The sequence below is a fragment of the Mesoplodon mirus genome (genome assembly GCF_964341445.2).
Source record: "Mesoplodon mirus genome assembly, chromosome: 2".
Lineage (NCBI taxonomy): Eukaryota > Metazoa > Chordata > Mammalia > Artiodactyla > Ziphiidae > Mesoplodon > Mesoplodon mirus.
In genome coordinates, this window is record NC_138977.1 from 50718374 (window position 1) to 50741956 (window position 23583).

Genomic DNA, 23583 nt, shown 5'->3' on the forward strand with positions numbered 1-23583 from the left:
AACTAAACATTCTGGTGGGAGAATATCCTCTCCCAAACCACTAAAACCTCAAGCAATCATGTTCTGCCTAAACCAAAGTACAGATGCAAATTTTAGGATAACATTTTGTTTCTATTGGTGTCTACAGATGGGATACCATAGTAAAATAATTGCTCAGGGCAACAGTTTTGGCAAGTTACTATCTCCTAAAATTTGTTTATATAGGTGAAATTAAGATACAAAATGTGTGTCCTCATTATGAGGAGTGTGTATAGAGGGAAAATAAACACATTTTTCTTTGTGGAGATGGAGCATGGGAAAGGTATTTATAAGTTTACGCCCACAGATATACAAAAACAACACAGATTCAAGCTTTGGACCTCTCCTGCCTACCAACTCACTTCTCCAAACTCCACCGAAAAATAGCTGCTCAGCTTCTGCATTTCTACCTCTTTTTCACTCCTACCTTTTAGCTCTCTAATTATTATAGCAGGACAAGAATAGCCTCACTCCTTTTAGTCTACATCTCTAAGGCCCATTCTCTGAGAAATAAAGAGAGAAGGAGGAGGAGGTCAACTAAGGATTCAGATCAAAAATTAATGGACCTCTGGAACTTCAACACTCTTTGGGACATTTTTTTCCCCTTTGGAATAATGGGACAGTACCTAATTCAAAAATTACTCAGAATATGGTTTTAAACAGGAGGAAAAAAGGTATGATATTTAGAGTCCATTTCCATGCCAAAGTATGCTAAAAAAAAGATCCAGAGCAGACAGGAATTGAGGGTTAACAGCAGTAGGAGTGCTCAAGACCAAGTTCATCTACATGTTTACCAAACTAGCCAGGTTCTTTATTCAGCAGCTCCATTATGGCCTGTTAACTGAAGCAAATCCAAGGTAAGACCTCTCAGATTCACTGTAGATTTGCAATGGAATTCAGAAACTGAAGGCCAATCTTTATCATCATGGCAAGTATTAAAGAGGATGAAGACTAGGGCTTCCCTGGTGGCGCAGTGGTTGAGGGTCCGCCTGCCGATGCAGGGCACATGGGTTCGTGCCCCGGTCCAGGAAGATCCCACATGCCACAGAGCAGCTGGGCCCGTGAGCCATGGCCGCTGAGCCTGTGCGTCCGGAGCCTGTGCTCCGCAGCGGGAGAGGCCACAATAGTGAGAGGCCCGCGTACCGCAGAAAAAAAAGAGGATGAAGACTAGAGAGATATAGCAAATTTTATCCTGACAGTATGGATGTAGTATTCACCTCATAACTCTGTAGATAACTGCTTTTTCTGAGCAAAAAAAGATCTCCTAATCCAACTTACCTGGACAAAAAAAATAAAGTGCTTGAAAGATGTATTGAGATGTGCTTCCTCCTGCAGCTGGATCACAGGGTCAAAATGCTGATGATAAATGTGAGCATAAACCCTAAAGAGGCGTTTGAGTATAGTTTTTGCCACAGACATGAAATTTTTCGGAAACGGGACACCTAGTAAATAGATAAACAACCCCCTCTATTAACAAGAAGAGAACAAGGCATTATCAGCAAATGGCAATATAAATGACCAAGACAAGGCTGAAAATAAGAACTATTTATGAATGACTACTTAAAATACCCATTGTACTTTTCAAAAGTTCTCAACATATAATGAATGAAAATAAACTTCAATGCTTCTGTGGAATAAGAATTTGTCTTCAGTTTAGCCCTTTAGGCCTCTAATATACCACCACTTTACCAAAATGAAACAAATGAATGTCTAAGACGGTAATGGAACCAAAATGCATATTCAGATCCTCAGATTTCTTATGCTGAACACAAATAATGTATTACTATGTTTAGTTTTGTTTAAAATGCCTGCAATACATTTTCATATTTTTTTCTATAGAAATTATTTCATTACTACACCAGGTCTACATTTACCCTGAAATTAGCTGCAGTCTCTGCTCAATTAGAGAGACTTGTTTTATGAATTAGAGCATTTTTACAGCATTAAACAAATAAAAAACTAGAAAAATACAAAAGTCTACATCCTTTGTTAAAGTGGCTAAATGATCCCGATTGGCAAAACACAAGGTAAATACTGGTACTACTGGGTTCAATGTCATCACATTGCCTACTGCCCATTTAAAAATATTATAGATCACAAGAAAACATAAGACATTTTGGGGTACATAAGTGTCTCCCAAAATGAAGGGACACTATATGAAATAGTATGCTTACACTCTTCAAAAATGTCAGTGTCATGAAAAGACCAAAAAAGCCTGAGAAATACACATATTCCACATTAAAGGGGGCTAAAGAGACATGACACTGAATGAAAATAAATGTCAAACATTTTCTTTTGCTCTAAAGGATATTATTGGAAATTTTTGAAAAATCTGAATAAGATTTGTAAATTAGACAGTAGTATTGTACTGGTGTTAATTTCCTGATTCTGACAGTTATACTGTGATTTTTCTAAGGAAATACAATTGAAGCACATACAGATAAAGGTGCATCATAATTGCAACTTACTCTCAAACAGTTCAGGAAAAAGAAAAGAATGTGAAGTGGGGAAGGAGGGAGAGAGAGGGAGAGGGAGAGGGAGAGGGAGGGGGAGAGAGAGAGAGAGAGAGAAAGCAAATGCGTTAAAATGTTGGCAACTAAAAAATCTGGAAGAAGGATACATAGGGACAATTCTTATTACTGCACAATAATAAATCATATTGCACAATTCTTACAAATTTTCTAGAAGCCTGAAATTGGGTTAAAATTAAAAGTTAAAAATTATATTATGAAGATAAAAGATAAGATGAGGGCACTTATCCCAAACCATTACTATGTATACAAGTAATGCAGTCTTGAAAAATAGACCTTTTATTACAAAGGCTCCAAAGTAGTTAAAGCATTCAATGAATGTGTTTAAAACAAGCCATAACAACAACTATTTACACATTGCTGTCTCCTCCACTATATCCTTCTCCCCAAAACTAAAAAAGCATAAAATACAGTCAAAAAGTTGAAAAAGAGCAAATTCTTAATTTTTTCAGAAAACACAGTTGTAAGGAGTTTGACACAGTAAAGTCATATGAACTGTCTAAATGTAAATAATTTCCACTTGAAAGGTCAGCCCTTTAAAAGGTCAGCATATATAAAAGTCACTCAGTTGATGACAGGCCAACCTGTCAAATCTTCTTGTTTTCTTCTCACCTAGCCTGATTTCACAGCCTGCAAGGTTCACACCATGGGTCATGAATACAAATGCCCTCTTTGCCACAAATATAAGGTAAAACTGTTTTGAAGTCATATAAACTCCCTTCCTAAACAAGAAATGGATATGACTATAGCAGATGATATTGGCTGCTTACCCAATGACAGTTTTTTTTTTTCCCTAGCACAGGCCAGATTTGTTACTATCCAAGATATACCGATCTTCTTACTGTTTAAAATTATAGGGAGGTTTACCTAATGTTCATGATAAACTTGGTATGAAAAAGATAGACACCTTCAAGTACATAAGATTAGCAATATTTTGATAGGTATGGTAATCCAACATGGGTCCTGGAATAGAGAGGCAATAAGCCCTAGAAACACATGAAATTAGATAAATCATGATGGATCCCAGTTAAACAACTATACCAATTTTTGATGGAAATAATGTCTCATCATCCAACTGGTCCTGAACCCAAGTCATCAGGTAATCAATGTACTTTGGTGCAGAGCACTTAATAGGCTTCTTTATGTTTGTTCCATCTGCCCAATGATATTCATATCTGTATTGGAAAGATAAAAAGTACACAGAATATCAGTGTATACCTATATATAATGTGTATATTTTTATATTACATATATATGTTTAATTATTAGGAATGTATTCAGGATGTATTTTAATCTCTTCCTCCAAATAAAGATTTTTTGCATTTGGCACTTAAATTTAGCATTTTTAAATTGCTATTGGACTATTTTGCATTTATCAGGATACAAACTAAGCAGATCCCACCAAACCCATTTTTTGTGAGCTTTCCTTCATACATAGCAGTTATATTTTAGAATCACACATAGTATAAACTGCCATAGTAGAAACCCTAAGTTTACTTCCCACTTCTATGATGACCATCTTTAATCCTTATGATTATTGTTTTCTTCCTCAAAAAACGTTTCTCCTTATGCAGTACAATTCTTTTTAACTTGGGGCTTTAAATTTTGGGTTAAGACTAGAGAATGACATGGAAGCGCCTAAGTAAGATTAATGAAAAAGAGAATGATTCAATATTTGAGTACATTTGGTTGAGGAGCTAAACATGCCTTTGAGGAAAATTGACAATCCAAATAAAGATGCCTATAGTATCTGGGTATTAACCAGACACTATCCTTTGGTATAATAAACATTTCTCACCAACCATGTGAGAAATACTGTGTCAAGGAATACTGTTCTTGAACAACAGACACTAAAATGAAAGACACTTACTCTGTTCTCAAGGAAAAAGACTAGTAGAGAAGACAGGCTTGTAAATGAGTATGTAAAAACAGTACAATAGAATGCTAGTGGAGTTAATTAAACAAACACACACACATACAACCACAACCTGATTTTTAAGACAAGGAATAAGCATGCAGCTGAAACTCCATGTACAAAATTATCTAAACTGAACTAGCATTTAGTTTTTTAGTTTCTGAAGGTTACCTCTGCCACTTAGCTTCTCTCTTTGAATCAACTGTGTTTTTATAATCTTGTCCCAGAGTTTGGACTGACATAATGATAGGTGATTAAGCCTAGCAAAGGAGCTGGAAGAAAATATAATGGAAAAATACTACAGGGTATTTTAAACAATGAAAAGTATCTTGAGATAGGATAACAAGGATGCTTTCTATTTAATCGTAGTTACTTACCTTGAACAGTAAATCTTAAACAGGATACACCTGAATAAATATTCTGACAGCACACTAACCCTGGGAAACAGGGATGAATGTCAAGTCTACTTCGAAGGTCTCCAAGAGGAGATTCCCCAACATTTCTTGGCATCCTGTTCCACTATTTAATCACTTCCACAGTCAAGAGATTCTTCCTAACATAAAACAAAAGTCTCAAGTGTGACTTAAGCCTTTTCTTGTTTGAGCCTCTTAGGAGACAGAGAACGTGAATGGTAGGACTTCTGGCCATCATTACTTAGTCTTCATTTAAAGACAGGAACTCATCCATGTTTTTTCCCTTATGTTATGAAGCCTCAACATTTTTGCATTTGTCTCACAATCATGTTCATTTTGTTAATGAGTCTAAGGTGTTCCCTATTCATTTTTAAATGCAGTCAAAAGCAGGCACAGTAAACCAAAAAATCATTTTCAATATCCTGAAGCTTTATGAACAATACTAATATTCAATGTCCTAAGGTTTTTTGAAAAATAAAACAACTGCATATTGCTTATACTTCTAGAGTTTATAACTATGATTCCCTGATTCTTTCCTTTTCTTTTGTCACATTTATACTTAACGATGACTTCATCTTCTAAATCTATTTTGCACCCATTGCTTTTTTTATTCCACCTTTGACAGACCATTGTCTTTGAAATTTATTTCTGTCATCATGGTATGAACTTATACACTACAAATTCCAAAATGTTCATTTCTTGGTTAATAATGATAATAAATAGTAACTGAGAAACCACTTCAAGAAAAAAAGTACAAAAAATACTAACAGGTGGGGTCTAAACAACATGCTACCCAATAACCAATGGGTCCCTGAAGAAATCAAAGAGGAAATCAAAAAATACCTGGAGACAAATGAAGACAAAAACATAATGACCCAAAATATATGGGATGCAGCAAAAGCAGTTCTAAGAGGGAATTGTACAGTAATACAAGCCCACCTCAGGAAATAAGAAAAATCCCAAATAAACAATCTAAGCTTATACCTAAAGTAACTAGAAAAATGGAACAAACAAAATCCAAAGTTAGAAGGGAAGAAATCATGAGGAATAGAGCATAATTAAATGAAATAGAAACTAATAATAATAATAATACAATAAATAGAAAAGACCAATGAAACTAAGAGCTGGTTCCTGGAAAAAATAAACAAAATTGATAAGCCCAAACAAATAAAATCAGAAATGAAAGAAGAGAAGTTACAAACAATACCAGAGAAGTACAAATGATCATACGAGATTACTATGAACAATTATAGCCAGTCAAATGGACAACCTCGAGGAAATGGATAAATTCCTAGAAACATGCAATCTCCCAAAACTGAATCAGGAAAAAATTGAAAATATGAACAGATGGATTACCAATAATGAAACTGAATCAGTAATTTAAAAAAAACCCCAAAACTTATAACAAACAAAAGTCAAGGACCAAACAGCTTCACAGGTGAATTCTACCAAACATTTAAAGAGTTATATTACCTTCTACCAAACATTTAAAGAGTTATATTACCTATGTTTCTCAAACGATCCCAAAAAAAGTGAAGAGGAAGGAAAACTTCTCAACTCATTCTATGAGGCCAGCATCACTTTGACCAAAATCAGACAAATCACCACATAAAAAGAAAATTTCAGGCCAATATCGCCAATGAACACAGGTGCAAAAAGCCTCAACAGAATATTAGCAAACCAAATCCAACAATACTTTAAAAGGTTCATAAACTGTGATCAAGCAGGACTTATCCCAGGGATGCAAGGATGGTCAATATCTACAAGTCAATCAACGTGATACACCACATTAACAAACTGAAAAATAAAAATCATATTATCATCTCAACAGATACAGGAAAAAGCCTTTGACAAAATTCAACATCCATTTATGATTAACAAAAACTCTCAAAACAGTGGGCTTAGAGGGAACATACTCAACATAATAAGGCAATATATGACAAACCCACAGCCAACATTATACTCAATGGTGAAAAGCTGAAAGCATTTCCTCTAAGATCAGGAACAAGACAAAGATGCCCACTCTCACCATTTTTATTCAACATAGTTTTGGAAATCCTAGCCAAAACAGACAAAAAAAGGAAATAAAATGAATCCAGATTGGAAAGGAAGAAGTAAAACTGTCACTGTCATTGCAGATAACATGATACTATACATAGAAAATCCTAAGGATGCTACCAGAAAACTACTAGAGATCATCAATGAATTCAATAAAGTTGCAGGATACAAAATTAATACACAAAAACCTGCTGCATTTCAACACACTAATAGTGAACTATCAGAAAGATAAATTTAAACAATCCCATTTACAACTTCATCAAAAAGAATAAAATACCTAGGAATAAATCTAACCAAAAAAGTACAAGACTTGTACTCTGAAAACTTTAAGATATTTATGAGAGAAATGGAAAAACAAGCAAATATATGGAAAGATATAACATGCTCACAGAATGGAAGAATTATTATTTTTAAAATGACCATCCTACCCATGGCCATCTACAGATTCAAGGCAATCTTTATCAAAATAACAGTGGCATTTCTCACAGAACTAGAACAAGTTAATTCTGAAATTTGTACAGAAACATAAAAGACTCCAAATAGCCAAAGCAATCTTGAGAAAGAAGAACAAAGGTGAAGGTATCACACTGCCTATTTCAAACATACATACATAGAGTATACTATAGCTATACTACAAAGCTATAATAATCAAAACAGTATGGTACAAGCACAAAAGGAGAAACACAGATTAATGGAATAGAATATAGAGAGTCCAGAAACAAACTTACACTTAAACGGTCAATTAATCTGCAAAGGAGGCAAAAATATACAACAGGGGAAAAGAGACAGCCCCTTCAATAAATGACATTGGGAAAACTGGAGAGCTACATGCAAAAGAATGAAACTGGACTACTTTCTCACACCATGTACAAACATAAACTAAAATAAAAATGAGGGGGCTTCCCTGGTGGTGCAGTGGTTGAGAGTCCGCCTGCTGATGCAGGGGACACGGGTTCGTGACCTGGTCCGGGAAGATCCCACATGCCGCGGAGCGGCTGGGCCCGTGAGCCATGGCTGCTGAGCCTGTGCGTCCAGAGCCTGTGCTCCGCAATGGGAGAGGCCACAGCAGTGAGACGCCCGCGTACCGAAAAAAAAGAGGGACTTCCCTGGTGGTCCAGTGGTTAAGACTCCACACTCCCAATGCAGGGGGCCCGGGTTCAAGCCCTGGTCAGGGAACTAGATCCTGCATGCCACAATGAAGAGCCCACATGCCACAAGTAAAAGATTCCACATGCCGCAACTAAAGATCCTGAATGCTGCAACAAAGATCCCGCATGCCAAAACTAAAACCTGGAGCAGCCAAATAAACAAATATTTTTAAAAATAAATAAATAAAATAAAATAAAAATAAATTAAAGATTTAAATGTAAGAGCTGAAACCATAAAATTTCTAGAAGAAAACTCTTTGAAATCAGTCTTAGCAATATTTTTTGGATCTGTCTTCTCAGGCAAAGGAAATAAAAGCAAAAATAAATAAATGGTACCACATTAAACTAAAAAGGTTTTTGCACACTAAGGAAACTATCAACAAAATGAAAAGGTAGCCTACTGAATGGGAGAAGATATTTGCAACTGATATATCCAATAAGGGGTTGATATACAAAATATACAAAGAACTCATACAACTCAACATCAAAAATAAATAAATAAACAACCCAATTAAAAAACAGGCAGAGGACCTGAATAGACATTTTTCCCAAAGACATACACATGGCCAAGAGACAAATGAAAAGATGCTCAACCTCACCAATCATGAGGGAAATGCAAATTAAAACCACAATGAGATACTTCTCACACCTGTTAGAATGGCTATTATCAAAAAGACAACAAATAACAAGTATTGGCAAGGATGTGACAAAAAGGGAACCCTTATGCACTGTTGGTGGAATTGCAAATTGGTGCACCCAGTATGGAGAAAAGTATAGAGGTTCTTCAAAATATTTAAAATAGAACTGCCATAAGATCCAGCAATTTCTTTTCTGGGTATTTACCCAAAGGAAACAAAAACATTAATTTGAAAAGATATATGCAACCCGTTTTTCATTGCAGCATTATTTTCAGTACCTAAAATATTAAAGTAATTTAAGTGTCCATCAACAGATGAATGAAGAAGATGTGGGGTGTGTGTGTATACACACACATACACACACACACACACACACAATGGAATATTACTTAGCCATAAAAAGGGGGGGGCTTCCCTGGTGGCGCAGTGGTTGAGAGTCCACCTGCCGATGCAGGGGACATGGGTTCGTGCCCCGGTCTGGGAAGATCTCACATGCCACGGAGCAGCTAGGCCCGTGAGCCATGGCTGCTGAGCCTGTGCGTCCGGAGCCTGTGCTCCGCAACGGGAGAGGCCACAACAGTGAGAGGCCTGCGTACCACAAAAGAAAAAAAAAAAAAAAAAGGGAAAGAAATCTTGCCCTTTGGGACAACACAGATGGATCTAGAGGGTATTACACTAAGTAAAATAAGTCAGGCAGAATAAAACAAACACCATATGATCTCATTTACATGTGAAATCTAGAAAACAAACTCACAGATACAGCACACAGAAGGGAGCGGGGTGGGAATAGAGCAAAATAGATGAAAGGGATTTAAAGATACAAACCTCCAATTATAAAATAAATAAGTCATGGGAATATAATATTCAACATAAGGAGTATGGTCAATAACACTGTAATAACTTTGTATGGGAACAGATGGTTAGTAAACTTATCATGATGATCATTTCATAATGTACGGAAATGTCAAATCACTATGCAATACACCTGAAACAATATTGTATATCAACTATATTTCGATTTTAAAAAATATTTGGATAGAGAGGTATAAGCAAACAGAAGAAAGGCAGGATGGAGGACAATACAATAGGGAGGCCTATAAAGCTCAGGTTAAGGAATCTGGACTCAAAGTATTAGTCATTGGTCACAGACCCACTGGAGAATGGACTTGCGGATATGGGGAGGGGGAAGGGTAAGTTGTGACAAAGCGAAAGAGAGGCATGGACATATATACACTACCAAACGTAAGGTAGATAGATAGTGGGAAGCAGCCGCAGAGCACAGGGAGATCAGCTCGGTGCTTTGTGACCGCCTGGAGGGGTGGGATGGGGAGGGTGGGAGGGAGGGAGATGCATGAGGGAAGGGATGTGGGAACAGATGTATATGTATGACTGACTCACTTTGTTATAAAGCAGAAACTAATAAAAAAAAAAAAGAAGACTGAAAAAAAAGTATTAGTCATTGGTAAATCACTGAAGGAGATGCTAAATACAGAAATTATAAGGTCAGAAATTTTCTTCTTATCTAAGAACTGTATGATAAAGTAAAAATGAGAACTGATCATGAATCATGTCTTACTTTGGGCCAGCTGACATCACTGGACAACTTTCTTCTGTACAAAAATCTGTGATTGTTCCATAAAGCATGTTGATCTGATTGAAGAAATCTACAGCTGCAAAGCAAATATCAGTTATAAGTAAAAGGCTAAATTTTAATTTTACTCAAACAACCTTTTATTCCAGCAGAATCTCAGCTCTATCAGTGTTCCTTCCTCAACAACGAACAGGTGAAAATAATACAAACAAACAATATTTGCCTCACTGAATTTAGGAGCTTCTGTTTATTAAGTGACTCCCTTAAGAGAATAAAAAGGCAAGCAAGAGTGGGAGAAATTATTTGCAACACATATAATCAATAAAAATCTTATATTCAGAATATACAAAGAACTTCTATAGATCACTAAGAAAAAGACAACACCGTAAAAAAATGTGAGATGGTTTCTGAGTCTATTGGTTATCTCTATGGAAAAGAATAAAACTTGACTCTTTACTCACACAATACCTGAAAAGCAATTCTAAGTAGATCATACATCTAAATGTGAAAGGCAAGACAATAAAGTTTAAAAGAGCATAGAAAAATATGTCCATGAACTTTGGCATGCAAATATTTCCTAAGAAGAGCACAGAAAGCACCAATCATAAAGGCATAGTTTTCCATATGTTTCACTGGAAAACTCTTATTCCTTGTTTTTTTATAATTTTTATTCTACTCATAATTTTTTTATATTGACCTCAAAGCCAACAAGTTTATTAAATTTACCTATTCATAATAATAGTGATGGTGTAGCAATAAAATCATGGTCTTTTGGTTTGTCAACATTCATTCATGTTGGCTATGAACATAAATGTTGTTTCTTCCTTTCCAGTTATTATTATCTTTTATTCTTTTTCCTGCCTTATGGCATTGGCTAAAACTCCAGGAAAGTGGTGATGGTGGCTAACCTTAACTCATTCCTAATCTGAAAAAAAACTTCAACATTTCATTATCAAATATGATGTTTGCTGTATCTTTATTGTAGATATGCTTTATCAGAAAAAAGTTCTCAACTTTTATTTCATAAGTTTATTACGAATTGATTTTAAATTTTACCAAATGTTTTTTCTGCTTATACTGAGATAATCATATGATTTCTTCCTCTTCCTTTATTTTGGCTAATGCGGTGAATTACAACTGATTTGCAAGTGTTAGCCAACCTTGTATTCTAGGAATAAGAACAATTTGGTCATGATGTGTTATAATTTTTAAGTATTGCTAGATTCAATCTGCTAATATTTTTATTAGGATTTTTACATCTAAGTTCATAAGTTAGATAACCTGGTTTCCTTTCTTACATGTCCACATAGAACTCATAACACTAGTATTTTCTCCTTTCCACATAAAAGCTTTAGAAAGACTGGTGTTCTTTCTTTCTTTTCTTTTCTTTTTAAAATTGAAGTATAATTGATTTACAATATTTTATCAGTTTTGGGTGTACATAGTGATTCAATATTTTTATAGATTATACTCCATTTAAAGTTATTATAAAATATTGGCTATAGTCCCTGTCCTGTACAATATACCTTTGTAACTGATTTCTTTTATACATAGAGGTTTGTACCTCTTAATTCCTTACCCCTATCTTATCCCTCCCACCTACCCTCTCCCTACTGGTAACTACTAGTTTATTCTGTATCTGTGAGTCTCTTTCTGTTTTGTTATATTCATTCTTCTTTTTTTATTTTTTAGATTCCATATATAAGTGATAACATAAAATATTTGTCTTTCTCTGATTTATTTCCCTAAGCATAATACCCTCCAGGTCTATCCATGTTGTTGCAAATGGCAAATTTCATTCTTTTTTATGGCTCAGTAATATTCCATTGTGTGTGTGTGCATGTGTGCATGTGTGTGTGTGTGTGTCTATACACCACATCTTCTTTATCCATTCATCTGTTGATATACAATTAGGTTGCTTCCATATCTTGGCTATTGGCTTCCATATGCTGCTATGAACACTGGGGTACATATATCTTTTCAAATTAATGTTTTCATTTTCTTAAAATATACATCCAGCAGTAGAATTGCTGGATCATATGGTATTTCTAGTTTTAATTTTAGAGAAAACTCCATATTGTTTTCCATAGTGGCTGCACCAATTTACATCCCCACCAAGAGTGCACTGTAGGGTTTCCTTTTCTCCACATCCTTACCAACATTTGTTATTTGTGATCTTTTTGATGAGAGCCATTCTGACAGGTATAAGGTGATATCTCATTGTGGTTCTGATTTGTATTTCTCTGATGAATAGTGATGCTGAGCATCTTTTCATGTGCCTGTTGGCCATCTGTACGTCTTCTTTGTGAAAATGTCTATTTAGGTCTTCTGCCCATTTTTAATCGGGTTGTCCTCCACATGAACAGTGGGTAACCTACGGCTTTGAATCCCAACTCTATACTTAATAGTTGAGTTACTTAACTTCCCTGAATCTCAGTTTCCTACCTTTAAAATTCAGTTTACTGCAGAGTGCTAAAAAACAAAATACGTGTCTACCATAAAGTAGACATCTAGTAATTGTTAGTTTTCTTCCACAAATGAAGATATGGCCTCAAGATTCTGTGCCACAAAAATTAACAATAAGCCATCCACCCACTTTTTCCAAAAGTCTGAACCTTGTATCTTCTTTAAGCTATCACTCTTTCTAGCAGCAGAATGTTCAAAACCAGCCTCTGGTTTCTGGTTATGAGACTAGTTGTTGAATTTGTAAAATTTCCCATCTTCTACCATTTATCTTCATCTGGCAAGTAAACTGAAGGAAAAAGGCCATTAAGATGCCAATCTTATCAACAAATCCCCTTCACTCTTTTATGTACCCGAAATGTTTACGTAATCACTGTCAGTGAATGGAAATTATCTATCTAGCCTCAAATCCTATTCACTTCATCAAGTGTCACTTGGAAAGATTACTATAAATAAGAAAAAAATTGTAATCCAATATTTCAGTCAACTGCTGTATTTTAAAGGCAGAATTCTATGTTCTACGGGGATGTTCAAACACTTCAGTTCAAAGCAATTTTTTTCTGGCTGTAACTTCAAAATGTCTGTGAAATTTTATAAGTTCCTGAAGTTCTAGACATTTCAATAGTACAGACACTCAGTTCTGATAATTGAGACAAGAGAGAATACAGACAGAAAACAATGATCTGCTTTTATACTTAAAAGTCACAATCTCATGTAGTACAGAAGCTCTACACTGCTTTCCTTAGATTTCTAAAATTAGAAAATGAGCTCTCAAATAAGTGGTACAAAAAGGCACAAACAAGTACCCAAAAAAAGGATGTACACATATATTGGAAACTTATTCTGAATATTGTCCTTAAAGTGTCATAGAACTATCTTATAGGTTAGATGACTCTCATCAATAAAGCAAACAAATCACTTTATCTCTTTAGTAACTAAACTCTCTGGGTCCAGGAGGATAACCATACTCTAATAATACTGCTCTTACAGAACTGCTGTCACAGTAAGGTTTTAAGACATCTCAGTAAAATACTTTAGGTCCCTAAAAGTTAGTGGGTGTCAGCTCAATTTATAAATCCCATGATGTTTCAAATTACAATAAGATACCATCAAATATTACAGTAAAAATACTGCTCTGTTTTTCCTTAATCAAAGCCTAGGCATTTAGTGTATATTTTCAATTAAATTTCATTTATTATAACTAGAGTCATATAAATTTCCTCCAGTTATAAAATTCTATTAATTTCTTCACCAATGCTGATAAACCTTGAATATTAAAAGTACCACTTTTGGGCTTCCCTGGTGGCACAGTGGTTAAGAATCCGCCTGCCAATGCAGGGGACACAGGTTCAAGCCCTGGTCTAGGAAGATCCAACATGCCACGGAGCAACTAAGCCCGTGCACCACAACTGCTGAGCCTGTGCTCTAGAGCCCGTGAGCCACAACTACTGAAGCCCGCGCGCCTAGAGTCTGTGCTCCTCAGCAAGAGAAGCCACCGCAATGAGAAGGCCATCCACCACAACGAAGAGTAGCCCCCTCTGTCTGCAACTAGAGAAAGCCCGCACACAACAATGAAGACCCAACGCAGCCAAAAATTAATTAATTAATTAATTCAAAAAAGGAGAGAGAGAAAAGAATCAAAATAAAATTTAAAAAAAAATTTTTTTAAGTACCACTTTTATTCCCCAACTTACTCTGGCTTAATTCCCAAGAATATATTTATTTTTTACTTATATTTTTTTCTTTCTAGAGGTTAAGAATATATCATAAACATATTTTACTAATTTCATAAGATCACTATTGAATTGTCTTTTTTTCTTTTTAAAGCATAGTTTAGACAAATAACTAAGTATGCTACTGAAAGAGGCAATTTAACATAGGGGTTAAAGCGCAGTCTCTGAAATTTTAGAGCTCTATATTTGAGCCCAGGCCCTAGCATTCAATAGCTGTATAACCTAAGCACATTACTACAATCTTTCTGTCTCAGCTTTCTTATCTATATACTGGGATAATAATAGTACCTACATCATGAGGTTGTAAAGATGAAATAAAATAATCCATGTAGAAGAAAATAAAAACAATAATTTGAAAAGATACATGTACCCCAATGTTCATAGCAGCATATGGAGGCTAAGAGCCAAGATATGGAAGCAACCTAAGTGTCCACAAACAGATAAATGGATAATGGTGTGTGTGTGTGTATGTATATATACATATATATAAACACCACATCTTCTTTATCTCTTTCTCTCTCTCTCTCTCTCTCTCTCTCTCTCTCTCTCTCTCACACACACACACACACACACACACACACACACAATGGAATATTACTCAGCCATAAAAAAGAATGAAATTTTACCATTTGCAACTATATGGATGGACCTGGAAGGTATTATGCTTAGTGAAGTTAAGTCAAACACAGAAAGACAAATACTGTATGATATCATTTACATGCGGGATCTAAAAAATAAAATGAATGAATATAACAAAACAGAAATAGACTCACAGATATAGAGAACAAACAAGTGGTTACCAGTGGGGAGAGAGAATGGAGGAGGAGCAAGACAGGGGTAGGGGATTAAGAGCTACGAACCAGCAAGTATCAAATAAATAAGCCACAAAGGTATATTGTACAGCACAGGGAAATATAGCCATTATATTGTAATAACTTTAAATGGAGTATAATCTAAAAATATTGAATCACTATGTTATACATCTGAAACTAATACCATAAATCAAATAAACTTCAATAAAATAAATAAATAAAAATAATTCATGTAGAAAGAATAGCAGAGTGCCACAGTGTTCCATAAACTTTAATTGCTGCTATTATTATCATTTTTTCCAATGAAGATGGTAAATCTGTGCTTTGTATTACATGATAACAGGAGATAAGAATTTCATGTAACTCCATATTCAGAAATAAAATACCATAAAGGTTAAAGTAAATTGAGGTACCACTATCTTGTGGTATTAGGTTGCTAACTAAATCCTAGAATAGAGAGCACTCCAACACTCACCTACAGTGAGGCTACTAACCTAACTTACAGTCTACTGAGAAACAGAAAGGCTACTTACTGTTCACTGCAACCCACTCATTTAGATCTTCCCCCTCAGGAAGCATGACAGCCATCCGGAGGTTTCCACTGCCCAGTGTGGCCTCTGCATGCTTTAAGAGCTCATACTGGTGAGAACCTTCTGGTATGTTCTTCTTTGGTTTAAACGTTTTAGAGGAGCGACTACCACTATGAATAGAAAAGAAGAAAAAGGCACATCAGTGTTTAAGGCATGACTTTCAATAGAGTCTACTATAATATATTACTGCATAAAATAACAGTGGTGATCCTAAAAGTTCACAAATAAACAGCCCTAAATTGTACCGGCTACATTAAATCCTGGCAACATCACTGTTGTAACTACTGTGTTTGATCACCCAAAACTCCTACAAACCTTCTCTACATTCCCTACTGTAACTCCAAAGGAGAAAAAGAATTTTTAGCTATAACTAACCCAACTAACTAATCTAACAATAAATTACTGATTCAGGATTATAAATTGTAATCTATAAAAACAAAAAAGTACTGGGGACTTCCCTGGTGGTCCAGTGGTTAAGACTCTGTGCTCCCAATGTGGGGGCCCGGGTTTGATCCCTGGTCATGGAACTAGATCCTGCGTGCTGCAACTAAGAGCCCGCATGCCACAACTAAAGATCCCAAGTGCCGCAACGAAGATCCCACACGTCACAAAGAAGATCCTGTGTGCCACAACTAAGACCCGGTGAAGCCAAATAAATAAATAAATAAATATTTAAAACAAAAAACAAAAAAGTACTTTTGTGATAATCTTTAGTCATTGTATTCCTTTTTACCCCTATTTTAAGTCTCTCAGCCTAACACAAATAACTTGTTTCCTTTGTGTAAAACACATATATAATTTCATATCAATAAAGCACAAAAATCCTAGAGCAAGAAAGAAAAGCTACATGTGCTTCTATCCAATTATAGGAAGCAACAGCAATCTTAACTCAGAATCCCAGGTATGCAGATAAGTAGCTAGACATTAATATGGTTGCTCAAATTTCTAAATGTGTGTATGTATACACAAAGAAATATATTTTTAAATGAATCAATGGAAACTCATCTTAGAAATGGTCTTAAGAGTTTTTAAGAGATGGATTCTTCTGTTAATGCTGGCAAATTCTTTTTTAAAGAGATGTTTAAACGGATAGTCCCTTTTTTATATATAAATTTATTTATTTATTTATTTATTTATTTATTTATTTATTTATTTATTTATGGCTTCATTGGGTCTTCGTTGCTGTGTGCTTTCTCTAGATGCAGAAAGCAGGGTCTACTCTTAGTTGCAGTGTGTGGGCTTCTCATTGAAGTGGCTTCTCTTGCCGCGGAGCATGGGCTCTAGGCACACGGGCTTCAGTAGTTGTGGCACTCGGGCTCACTAGTTGTGCTCGCGGGCTTAGGTGCCCCACGGCATGTGGGATCTTCCTGGACCAGGGCTTGAACCCGTGTCCCCTGCATTGGCAGGCATATTCTTAACCACCACGCCACCAGGGAAGCCCCAATGCTGGCAAATTCTTATCAAATTGTATTATATTCTAGTCATCCATTCTCAATACTCCCCTGCTCTTCTTATGAAAAGGAACAGATAGGGAAAGAATGAATTAGAAGAAGCTGGATAAGTAGGAATTATCTAAAGTTTAATGTTACTAAATTCATACTACCGTTAACATTCAGACATTTGAACATACGAATTTGAAAATAAAATTCCAAAGAAAACAGATAAACAATAGTTATACTTTCCAAGCTCTCCAAGGCTTTTCACTTTTAACCCCCTTCTCCCAAGTTTACCCCCAAGATCTCTCCTTTTTTCCCAAGATAAAGCAGTAGTTTTTAACCCTGGCTGCATTTTAGAATCACCTGAGGAGTTTTCAAAAAATATTGAGAATCCTTAGAGAAACTAAGAATCTACTTACTAGTCAACCCAAATATCCAATTCAAATGACAGGTATTTTTCACTCTAAGATAATGGTATTCTCATTTATATGTAGGTGTCTCAGGTGTTTATTTAGAGTAAAGTGATGCTCCTCAACTCTAACCTTGGTCCCTCTCCCTGCCAGATATCTACTCAACAGCCCAGGATCTCTTTACAAACACTAATCAGATGATGTTACTCCTCTGCTTAAAGCCACTCAGTGGCTTTCCACTGCACTCAGAGTAAACCCCAAAGTCAATATTAGACACAGGGTCTGGATCCACACTAGAGTGTGGAAACTCTTCTTCAGTTTAACTTTCAGTTCAACTTTCTCGAGCCTATTTTTTAATAGTGAAAGCCTAATAACAATAACAAAACATTACCACTACCTGTATCATAAAGAGCTGCAAAATGAGAAAATAATAAAGGTGAAAAAAGTTTCTAAAGCTGTAAAATGCTGTGCAAATGTTAGTATCCTTCCTTTCTCTGAACCAGAATGACTCATAGTAAAAAAAAGAAATGGGGGCTTCCCTGGTGGCACAGTGGTTGAGAGTCCGCCTGCCGATGCACGGGACACGAGTTCGTGCCCCGGTCCGGGAAGATGCCACATGCCGCGGAGCGGCTGGGCCCGGGAGCCATGGCCGCTGAGCCTGCGCGTCCGGAGCCTGTGCTCCGCAACGGGAGAGGCCACAACAGTGAGAGGCCCGCGTACCGCAAAAAAAAAAAAAAAAAAAAAAAAAAGAAGAAGAAAGAAATGGTAGTGCAATGTACAAAGCTGTATTCAACCCCTATTCCCATCCTTGTCTCCTAAGACTGGGGAAAATATAACCTTACTTTGGAAACAAATGCTCTTACACATCAAGTTCCAAATAGAATTTTTTACATGTTTTGGTTTGGTTTTTGGTGCTATTCCCATGTCACGGTTCAGGTGATCTCAGAATAATCATGGGGCTGGGCGGGAAATCAAGAACACAAGGTGCTAGTCCTCATTTTGCTATTTTCTTCTTATATTACTTAGGAAACCACAAATTATCATCTGGGCTTCAATTTCTTTACTTTGTTTTTTGAAAGTATGGAAAATAACTTTCTACAAAAGGGTATAATTTAGAGATGAGATAATGTTTATAAAATGTTTTTAGTTCCCTGAGGACTCCCTCCTCGGTTCCACATTTCCATGTACATTCACACTTCCAAAATGCTTTCAAGTCCTCCATCAAATTCCCCCTCTTTCTGACCCTTCTGCTTTATTCAGGCAGAATAATTAAGCATTTCAGTATTCTGATTTTTTAAATGTTCTTTTTTAAAACTATATTCAGTTTTTCTTCAACTACCTGAAACTTCAACCAGGATGCACCCTACCCTGGAAGGGGTGGTGGTTCAATACTGCTCCTTATTCCCATGTCAAAAGATTAAGAGAGTCAGTCCTCAAGTTCAAAAGTACAAGTATCAAAGCATGTACACAAAAATCCTCATCAATGAGTCCAAGTTCTTAAGGTAACAATGTATGTGGCCAAATGCAAATATATCTCACATGACAGGTTAAGACATTTGATGCAAATATTCAAAAACATTTTCAATAACAGAAAGTATGTATCCCTCCCACCCACCCCACCCCCTCAGAAGAAATTTCTGTATCAGAAGAAATATCTTGTGTATCCTTCCAGAGAGTCTATGTCTATACAAGCATAAGAATGACTGTGCCTGTTTTATACAGTTGTTGCATACTATAGTATACTAAATAATGTTTTTCACTTAATATATCCAGAATATTGTTGTGTATTAAGGTAGAAGTAGATCTACTTTATTCTTTTTAAAGACTGAATAGTATTTCCTTATATAGGTATATAATATTTTCAATCAGTCACCTACTGATAAACGTTTAGGTTGTTTCCAGTTATTTGTTACTTCAAACAATGCCACAGGGACTTCCCTCGTGGTCCAGTGGGTAAAACTCTGCACTCCCAACGCAGGGGGCCGAGGTTCAATCCCTGGTGGGGGAACTAGATCCCACATGCGTGCCGCAACTAAGATCCCGTGTGCTGCAACTAAGACCCAGCGCAGCCATAAATAAATAAATAAATAAATAAGTTAAAAAAAAAACACTATGATTCCAAGAGCATTTTAAACTATAAAAAACAAAACAAAACAAAAAAATGCTGTAGTAAGTATCCTCATATTATGAAAGATAAATTCATAGAGACAAAATTGCTGTGCTAAAGAGCACATACATTTTAAATTTTTATATAAGGTCTATTTTTTCCCAAAAAATAAGTTGTACCCTTTTAAAACCCATTAACAATGTATGAGAGTAGCTATATACTTTTTTGGTCTTAGAGGACAGGGATTCAATTGCTAGTTTCTCTTGTACAGCTCCCAACAGGGCATCATAACTATATGAGAGTTTGGAGCTTTCTGATTAGAATGTAAATGTGACTGACAATTCACAGCATTACACTGAGGTCTTTTCTTTCCAAATCCAGGAGTCAGGTTTGTTTATTCTAGTCCTCTTACTCATATTTGAAGGACAATCAGTTTCTAGAGCAAGACAGGATGGCCTGAAAGGTAAATAACTGAGTCTAAAGGGAAAACTCTGAACAGGTATCCCTTATAATTAGTCACCCAACTTGATCACCTTTTGTAAATTTCAAAAGCTTCATTTATTTCCTCTTTGAGACCCTAAATAGATTAGTCTCCACTGTGACACCTACATTTATTCTCATAAACCATTTCTTACTATCTCAAAACAGTCACACCCTCATTACCCTCAATTTTAACCCTTTATTGTTCAATCCAACTATCAACAAAATTGATATTTTCTAAGTTGGACTGGAGAATTGTAAGGCTGAAGGAATTGGGGGGGGCGGATTTACAGAGAACTCAAAACAGGGGCACTAGTAAGGGTTAGAAGAATACAGATGTGTGTATTTTGACACTGAAGAACATGTCAGTATATTCAAAATTAGAAGTAAATTAACATCAACTTATTTGTGTCAATAACTCCATACCTTCAAAGTTAAGTGACTTACTCTGACCACCTAGCTAAATTAAATGGCAGAAGTGGGACTCAAAAACAGTCCATTATCTTCAAGTTACTTAACATTACCAAGCCTCAGCTTGGAATAATAACATCTACCTTACTATTGAACCCTGTGGTAAGAACTCCACTAATATTAGCTCACTTTGTTCCACCTCAAGGTACCAACCTGATATTCACAACAGTAGCTCCTTCTATAGGTCTAAATCCAATACTAGAGATCAGATACTTGATAAATACTTGTTAATTGATAGTTCCAGTCAACTTCAGACTGAGAACTCCTACACTAGGATAGTAATGATGATGATTAATATTAACTAATATTTACTGCAGGCCTTGTACTCTTAAGTATTTTACATGCAATATCCCATTTAATCTTCATAACTCTATGATGTACATGCTATACTTTATTTTATGGGTAACAAAACTGAGACTTAAAAGTACTTAAATAATTTGCTCAAGCTTATAATATTGGTAAAGTAGGAGCCAGAATTTAAATCTAGGATTTAAATATTTAAAGCCCATTCTTTTATCCACTACCCAACACTACATGATGCTTACCTTTATTTTCTATCCAATTATTTCTAACTATTTTCTTCCTCTATCACCAAAGTTTAATCAAGTCACTTATGAAACAACACAAGGCTAATTTGTACTGAGAGTGTCATTAGTAGGTACATTTTTAAAAACAATCTTCAAAGTACCTAATTCCATTTCCTCTCTTCACACCTCTTCTAATTTATATGAATATTTAGTACTGCCATTAAGGAAAAATACAATTTCACGAGAGTAATTTCCCCTAAAACGTTGCCAAACACATTTGTACTTTCAGAAACACACATATGCACCAGCAAAAAATGTTAGAAACTGTCAAAATCAAGTAGAATGTGTTCTAGACATAATAAAGTCAAAGGCTAAAGGCTAAAAGCTACGAGTACCAAAAATACAATCTTGATTCAGAAAGTTAGCAATCTGAACAGACATATCTATTTACATTTCTGCCTAACATCCTTTTAAAATCACTAATCACTGGTGGTGCTGTTGCTGTTATTGTTAATGTTATGAGAGGTAAAAAAAAAAAAAAAAGAAACCCTCAGTATTTCTGGAAAGCAAGAAAGAATTTCAGCTAAGAGAAGATCAGAAATTGAGGAAATCTGGTAAGATTAAAAAGTTGATGAGATACAGTGACAGTGAAAGTCTGAAAAAAACCTAGCCTAGAACGTGCCCAGTAGAAGACTCAGAGAACATGCCCAGTAGAAGACTTACCTTCTCAGTGAAGGTAAGAGTGGTTCCCACTGTGCTTCAAGCTCAGAATCTGGACTACAGGAGAGTGAAAGGACCATAAGAGACTCTTCAGGAATTATATAGCACTGTGATACAGAGTCTCTGAGCAAGTGAATCCCAATACCCTCCTCTGCTGACCTTTTTCTGAGCAGTAGGCAAGTGGCAGCAGGTATTTAACATTAGGCTAAAGCTCAGTGCTTTCAGGAGCAGGTTCCTCTGTAGGCAATTTACTAAAATTAAAAACTCTGTTCTGTGAAAGACACTGTAAGGCACACAGACTAGGAGAAAATCTTTGCAAACCATATATCTGATAAAGCACTTGTATCCAAAACATACAAAAAGTTCTTAAAATTCAACAATAAGAAAACAACCCAAGGAAGAAATGGGCAAAAGATATGAACAAACCCTACCAAAAAAGATAAACAGATGGCAAATAAACATATGAAAAGACAGTCAACATCATTTGTCATCAGGGAATTGCAAACTTAAACAATGAGATACCATTACACACCTATTAAAGTGGCTACAAGCCAAAAAACTGACAATACCAAAAGCTGATGAGGATGCAGAGCAACATTCATTGCTGGTAGGAATGCAAAATGCAAAATGGCACAGCCACTTCGGAAGACAGTTTGGCAGTTTGCTACAAAGCTAAACAGAATCTTTCCATACAACCTAGCAAACCCACTCAGGTATTTACCCAATTGAGCTGAAAACCTATGTCCACCCAAAAACCTGCCTGTGGATGTTTATAGCAACTTCGATCATAGTCGTAGAAGTGGGAAGCAACCAAGATGCCTTTCAATAGGTGAATCAATAAACTGTGGTACATCCATAAAATGGAATATTATGATCAGAGATTAAAAAGAGACAAGCTGGGCTTCCCTGGTGGCGCAGTGGTTGAGAGTCTGCCTGCCAATGCAGGGGACACGGGTTCGTGCCCTGGTCCGGGAAGATCCTACATGCCGTGGAGCAGCTGGGCCCATGAGCCATGGCCGCTGAGCCTGCACGTCCGGAGCCTGTGCTCCACAACCACAGAGGCCACAACAGTGAGAGGCCCGCGTACTGCAAAAAATATAAATAAATAAATAAATAAAAAGAGACAAGCTATGGAACCACAAAAAAATAAAAAACAAAACCATGAAGAAGCCTTAATTGAATATTGTTAAGTGAAGAAAGTCAGACTGAAAAGGCTACATAGTGTATGATTCCAAATACAAGCCACTCTGGAAAAGCTTTAGAGACAGTAAAATAATCAGTGCTTGCCAGGGGGTCAGGGGAGGGGAGGAGAGATGATTAGGTATATTCCCAAGAAAACTGAAATTTATGTCCACAAAAACTTGTATATTAATGTACACAGCACCATTATTCATAAGAGCCAAAAAGTGTGAGCAGCCCAGAAGTCCATCAACTGATGCATAGATAAATAAAATATGGTATATTCATACAATGGAATATTATTCATCCATAAAAAAAGAATGAAGTACTGATAACATGTTAT

General features: G+C 35.9%; 1 protein-coding gene across 1 annotated transcript in view; it reads right to left on the reverse strand.

Annotated features, from left to right (window-relative positions):
• Positions 1 to 23583, reverse strand: part of MOB1B (MOB kinase activator 1B) — a 62320-nt gene that overhangs the window by 3221 nt on the left and 35516 nt on the right. The window contains exons 2-5 of the mRNA XM_082611677.1: positions 15854 to 16020; positions 10298 to 10391; positions 3591 to 3724; positions 1297 to 1460 (exon numbers count right to left, since the gene is read on the reverse strand). Coding sequence (XP_082467803.1) covers positions 1297 to 1460; positions 3591 to 3724; positions 10298 to 10391; positions 15854 to 16020 — 559 coding nt within the window. The remainder of the gene's footprint in view (positions 1 to 1296; positions 1461 to 3590; positions 3725 to 10297; positions 10392 to 15853; positions 16021 to 23583) is intronic.